Raw genomic sequence first — 6,000 nt, 5'->3', positions numbered from 1 at the left:
ATCCACCCAGTCATCGATTCATCCTGGATAACGACTGCAGTACACTACATCTCGACGCCGTGCAGTTTCTTTGAAGACGCTCGGGCGTCTCGTATAATTAAGTTCGCGTGTACCTACGACATACGTACATAACATATGTACAGATGTCGTACGTCCATTCGACGCTCTTGAACGATGTACCAGGAGGCAGACAATTTCTGCTCGGTAATTAGATATCACGTTAAATTAGAATACGATAAAGAAAGAGCGACGTCAGGGTATAGCCAAAAAGACCAAAGAAAGGCCTCAAGAATCATGAGGACAAAAAAAGCGAAAAGTAAAAAAAAATAGATACACCCAAAGACAGTTTAACGACACGCGTAAAGTGTTTTATCGTCCACAGCGTGCAAAGGAACGTACATACGTTATCCGAGAAAACTTATTATCCATAAATCATCAATCCGATTCTCCGTTACTATGTTTCGCGCTCCAAGTACATCCAAGTACGTATGTGCAACACGTACTAGGTATCCGTGGGTGTTTTCATTACAGTGAGATTCACCTTTACGTCGTGTTTCGCGTACGCAGCATACCGCGGCTAAAACTGTCACAGGGTGTCTTTACTCTGGTGCGCCGCGTGCTGCTGTACCGGCGCTGTGCTTTACTGGGCTGAAGACGTAGAGAAAGCGGTGCGTGGAGAAGCTCTTAATTTACCGCACTTCTGGCGCATAAGATCGTACCAAGAGGTGAGGCGAGGAGAGGAGAACGGCCGGAGCAGAGTGGGAAGTAGCGAGAGAACGAGGAGGATGAAGAGGAGTGTCGTGAAGTGTCGTGATGGTGCTCTGGTGCAGAAAGAGCCAAAGGAGAATAAGAGCGAGAGAGAGAGAGAGCAAGTATATAAGGGTGAGACAGGGTGGAGACAGAGGCACATAACAATTAGGTCGTGTTGTCTTGAATTCTAAGCAGGCTAGTGAACTGATCCTGACTAGCGGTTGGGATAAATGTGGCCTTAAACGACACCGATATAGCCAGCTAGGCTGATCGCTTGCCAAAGACTTCTCTTCTTTGTTCCCTTTTCTTTCCTCTCTTTCTTCATCCTCGTATCTCTCTCTCTCTCTATCGCCATTTCACTCGTGTTACTTCTCTTTGTCTTTCTCGCACAACCTCTCACGGTTTCGGCATCCTACCGCTACTTCCATTCTACTATACCCAACATCCCCTTACGGGTCTCTTCTGTGCTCCCTGTATACACCAAACGTGGTCGGATGCTCTCGTGGTCTGCACTGGCACCACCGCCGCCACCACCACCACCACCATCATCAACATGGAGGCTTTTAACTCTTCAGGACGGCCGAACAATTGTTACTGGCCTTGTTAGCCTTGTCGAGCTAATGGCACACTTTATTACTTTACTCGCGCCAACGCCAACTAGGCTTACCGAATCGCGGTCTGTATGTATGTCTATATACATACGTGTATATCTAGCTAGTTAAAGAGAACTACTGTGAACTATGTATTCCGATAACGCAATACGATTTTATAGTCACCTTTGAGCTTGTCGTGTGCCAGTGCACGCTGAAAGTGTTCCTCAACTTCCGTCGCGGCGTCCCCGCGGTAATGCGTGAAGACCACGCAATTCGCATTCACATATTGCGCCCTACTCTCACCATCATCGGAGTCTTCAGCACCGGTACCAGCACCTACGGCTAGGACAGTTAATATTTTTAGGTTAGGTTCAGTTAACTCAGGATCTATTGAATCTACAGTATTTTATTCATTCAGACGATTTTTATATCTCTTTAATCACTGATTCGGTTATATCGATCTGATTGGATTCAGTCTATTGAGTAAATTAGAGGAGACACTTACCGTCCGTTGAACGATCATCATCTAACGTTCTCGAGGGTTGCGATGTAGTCGTGGCTAAGGGTGCTCTTGGTTGAGGAGTTGGTCTTGGGGATGCTGGACTCGGCGCTGATCCCACCGAGCCTGCACTGCTCGGCTGTCCTTGTGGTACACTTCCGCCGGCGGCGCAGAGTTCCAGCCCCGCTGCTTCCAACGACCGTTGATGTACGTTCAACTGTAATGAAGTAGGGCAATTAAGAGTCGCGCACGTACCGCGAGTCTACGTATGCAAAAATATATCGAGTGACTCGTGCGAACGCTTGGAACGCTACCGGTGAAAAATAGAGCAGATCGTAATGTCTTGAGCGAAGTGTCGCGCGACGCGGCGCGGGATTCGATCGAGCAAGAATTCCGGGTCGAGAGAAAGGTGAGGAAAGTTGTCGCAGTGAGAGAAATGAAGGGAGAAAATAAGAGGTGAATAAGACACGGGAAAGATTAAATTTAGAAATGGCCGCCCAGTACAAAAATTACCCGAGTGAACATTCACGAACAATTATTGTCGCTGGTACGAGGTTGTAATTTTTTTTTTACAAAAATCCTTCCTATCTTGTAATATCCATAAATCGTAAGCCCAATGGGTTGCTACTCACTGTTTTTGTCCAACTGGAATGGATCGTTAATGGCGCAATGGCCGAATTTCTGGCATTCGAACTATTCCTTTGCCCGAAAGACACGTCGCTCTGTGATTACTTGGTGTCGTTGAGAATCGCGAGTAATCCGATGTCGGCGCAATGTGCGATTGAACGATCCGCAAGTATCCTGACTGTAAGACTACGCTCAGAAGTGCTTTGACAGGTATCACTGACATTTAATAGCGGCTCGTTGACAGGAGCTTATGGCATCCGCCTTGGCAGAATGCAAGAGAATCTCATACCACGGCAGAAGCTCACTCTGATATCTGTAGACTCTAGAGTCAGGAATGGCTGAAGGTGTTAGGCTACGAGTCAGCGAGTAAGATATACTGGTGTTGGAAACAGCCTCCATTGAGCACATAGCGACGCCAGGCGTCGGCGTCCATTGTGTCCCTCTCAGTAGAGACTGCAAATAGCGCGAGAGCTATGCTATGCGCACAAACATCGTCACGGGTACCACGAGCTACTAAGATTCTGTGTAGAGAGAGAGAGAGAGAGAGAAAGAGACAGAGACAGCTAGAAAATAGACAAGGAGCAAGAGAGAAAGAGAGAGGTTATAGAGAGTATAGAGAGAGCGACCAAATAGATACGCGTAGTGCCCGCTATTCATTAGATCCGAGCGATGCGAATACCAGCGCAGGTCACGACATTCTATCTTGAATTCTTTCCCTTTCTTTTTACTCCATTTTCGAAAAATATTCGAAATAGGACAGAGGCCGCGAGGAAATTCCCAAGGAAAGCAGAAGGCCGCGCGATAACGTGGGTGGCGGTAGGTTCTCTCGGCCGCCGGAAGTATCCGAGATGAGTATTTCACCTGGTGCAACAGACAGGAGACTCCTGGCTACACTTAGCAGCCCCAACGACAAAAGGAAGCAGCGACGTTAAATGGGATCCTCTATCTAATCTGAAGCATAACACCTGCATCCATTGGACTGCATCCTTAAGACCCAATGAATATCCACTGTAACGTAGGTCTGCTGTACTATTTCCTTTGTCCAATAAAATATCCAGCACTCTGCCCTTTTGGCTTGTGTCTCGGATGTCACGTGAGAGACGAACATACGTTATCGAAATGCTACGTAATAGGTTGGTACTGTGCATAGCTATGGTACCGGACATAGCACGGACGGTAGCCATTGTCCATTCTGGCTAGGTATAAATCCTACGAGACAGTCTGTGGGCGTGTATGAGCGATAGCTTGAATTCACCAATCCCCGACGATCAGACTCGCCCTCGTGTCTGTTACACGTTTCCTGTCGTGTTGGTCGAGCTCATGACTCCGGAGCCCGTTGATGATGGTTGAAGGTGATGCTGACGATGGTGGCAGCAGCAATAGTCGGTATAGCCCCGGTAGCACCGATGGCAGTGGTAGAGACCTTTCGGCGTGTACTATATCGGCCACGTTATGGCCCGCCTAACCAATTACGTCCATACATCAACGGTCCCGCGTTGGAGCACAGAAATAAGTTGACGGTGATGTATGCTCGCACGAAGGGACGTTTGAGGTTATGTGCACGTGAATACGGGCGTAGCGTGGGGGTGTGGAGCAGAACCCGTGGAGTAGAACTCAAGAGAACGGGCTACGCCTCCGAGATGTTATCATTATCTGCTCTAATAAACCCGAAGCCAGCATTCCACGAGGTAGTACATCACCGCCAGCATCCTCAAAGCGATGCCAAACGACGTTTCTGCTCGTGGAAACGTAGAAGGCTTCGCCTTAAGAAGAGAGAGAACGCGAGACCAGCGAGGCAAGGATCGGGCTGCGACACTTTTCGAGAATTTATGGGAAGATTGCGTGCATTTGTCAGCAGTCACTCGTATACGATTCAATTTACTTCGATGATATCGTTTGTCTTATCGATTATCGACAATCAATCTAGTTTGCGTACAGCGAAGGATTAATCGCCGACACCGTGCAGATATATCACGGGATTTCTCGTTGTTCTCAGGTACGCGCCATAACCTATAAAACGCATTAAGGATAACCACTGTAAATCCTTGAGTGTACGACAATGTGGTAATTAATCGAGTTGATCTGAGCCCTCTTAGCGAAGTCTCTTACCACTATGAGAGCCCAATGGCTTTCTTTCCATGAGAGTGGTCCAGGCTCCTCAGCATCCACGTATTCGCAGTATCTCTAGGGACAGGGGGCAGCAGCAGCAACACCAGACGCAGTAGCAGCACGTTCAGCTAAATTTCTAAGAGTGTGTACCAACCTCGCGGTCTTTCAAAGCATTCCAAAGCGCGAGCTACCCTACTCCTTCCTTTATTCCTCTCGTCCTCCGATCTTCTCCCCACCTCTGCACCACCTCACGGTCCTTGGTATACAAGAGCTGGGTATAGGTACCAGCACAGCTTCGCATTTACCATCACCAGTATCACTCCTCTAGGTCTCTCACCAACGAGACCAGGAAGACTTCGTGTCTTTATTTCTTTCTCTTTTGTCTTATAGATCTCTGAATCTACGCGGACACCCCATATCTCCCCATGGAAGACTTCCCATCTCCACGCACGCAGCTCTACCACCATACAGATACCGATGACGGCCCCTGCCTGTGGAACCCCGTCCCCATTAAAATACTCTATGGCTTGATGATTCGCGATTCCCTCGCGCCCACGGGTCCACGATAAATCATCAAGATCCATCGATCTACGGGTATAGGAATCTTGTGGGAGATCGACGGTAGATCGCTAGATCCAAAGGAATAAAATACTACGTTACACAGCCGAGTTCACAAACACGTATGCAGGTTCGCATTCGGATCGTGTAATGTGTACGTGTCCGCAGAATGCATCCGTGGGACGGTGTGGGTCTCTCGTGTCTCATCGGGATGATCGACAAAGGCCGTCGGAAGCAAAAGGTAGAAATCGGTAACAAGCTACCACGCAACGGTGTATCTCGCAATTTGTTTGCCGGACACGAACCATTCGTCGGCAGGATACCTACTGTTTCTCTCTGTATCTCGCGTAATGCCTTTACTGCATCCTTAGTGCTGCGCGTTGGGGTATGCGTATGTACGGACGAGATCAGAGGACTCCGACACGCTGCCACAGCCTCCCAGTATATTGATAAGGACTCGCGAACAAGTTAGCATTGGTTAAGCTCAGTTCATTAGCGAGGGACTGAAGCGCATCCTGAGCCAGGTGTACGATGAAATGATGGTACGGATCGTACGATAATGTGGATAGAATGATTCTCTTGGTGGCTTCGACAAATTAGGGACACGTTCAATTAACGGGAAAGTATATCAATGATTTTTTATCTTACAGGTCAGTCTTAATGCTACATTTATTTTTAACATTTGATTTATGATTTATACCGCTTAGCCAAGGTTTTTCTCTTATTAATTGGTACAACGACTGGTAGCACTCCCGATTTTTGGTAGTCAAGTCAAATCGGTAAGTCAACCGGCTACGGGAGAGGATTTTAGGTGTAAGAAGCACGTAAAGCCAAGGGACCAGGAGAGAGTCAGTGTTGTGTGTT

The 6,000-nt window shown here is 47.9% G+C and overlaps 1 protein-coding gene across 3 annotated transcripts in view; it reads right to left on the bottom strand.

The window, feature by feature from the left end:
* LOC107270988 (protein vestigial) overlaps positions 1–6,000 on the bottom strand; it is a 38,151-nt gene that overhangs the window by 10,956 nt on the left and 21,195 nt on the right. For 2 of the 3 annotated variants that reach the window (XM_015746514.2, XM_015746515.2), the window contains exons 2-3: positions 1,849–2,059; positions 1,527–1,679 (exon numbers count right to left, since the gene is read on the bottom strand). In XM_015746514.2, coding sequence (XP_015602000.1) covers positions 1,527–1,679; positions 1,849–2,059 — 364 coding nt within the window. Of the gene's footprint in view, positions 1–1,526; positions 1,686–1,848; positions 2,060–6,000 lie in introns of all 3 variants that reach the window. The other variant, XM_015746513.2, reaches the window with a different exon arrangement.

This window comes from Cephus cinctus, unplaced genomic scaffold (assembly GCF_000341935.2).
Source record: "Cephus cinctus unplaced genomic scaffold, Ccin1 Ccin1_scaffold0857, whole genome shotgun sequence".
Taxonomy (NCBI): Eukaryota; Metazoa; Arthropoda; class Insecta; order Hymenoptera; family Cephidae; genus Cephus; species Cephus cinctus.
Note: the sequence above shows the minus strand (reverse complement) of the source record. Positions and strands in the feature narration are given on the sequence as shown.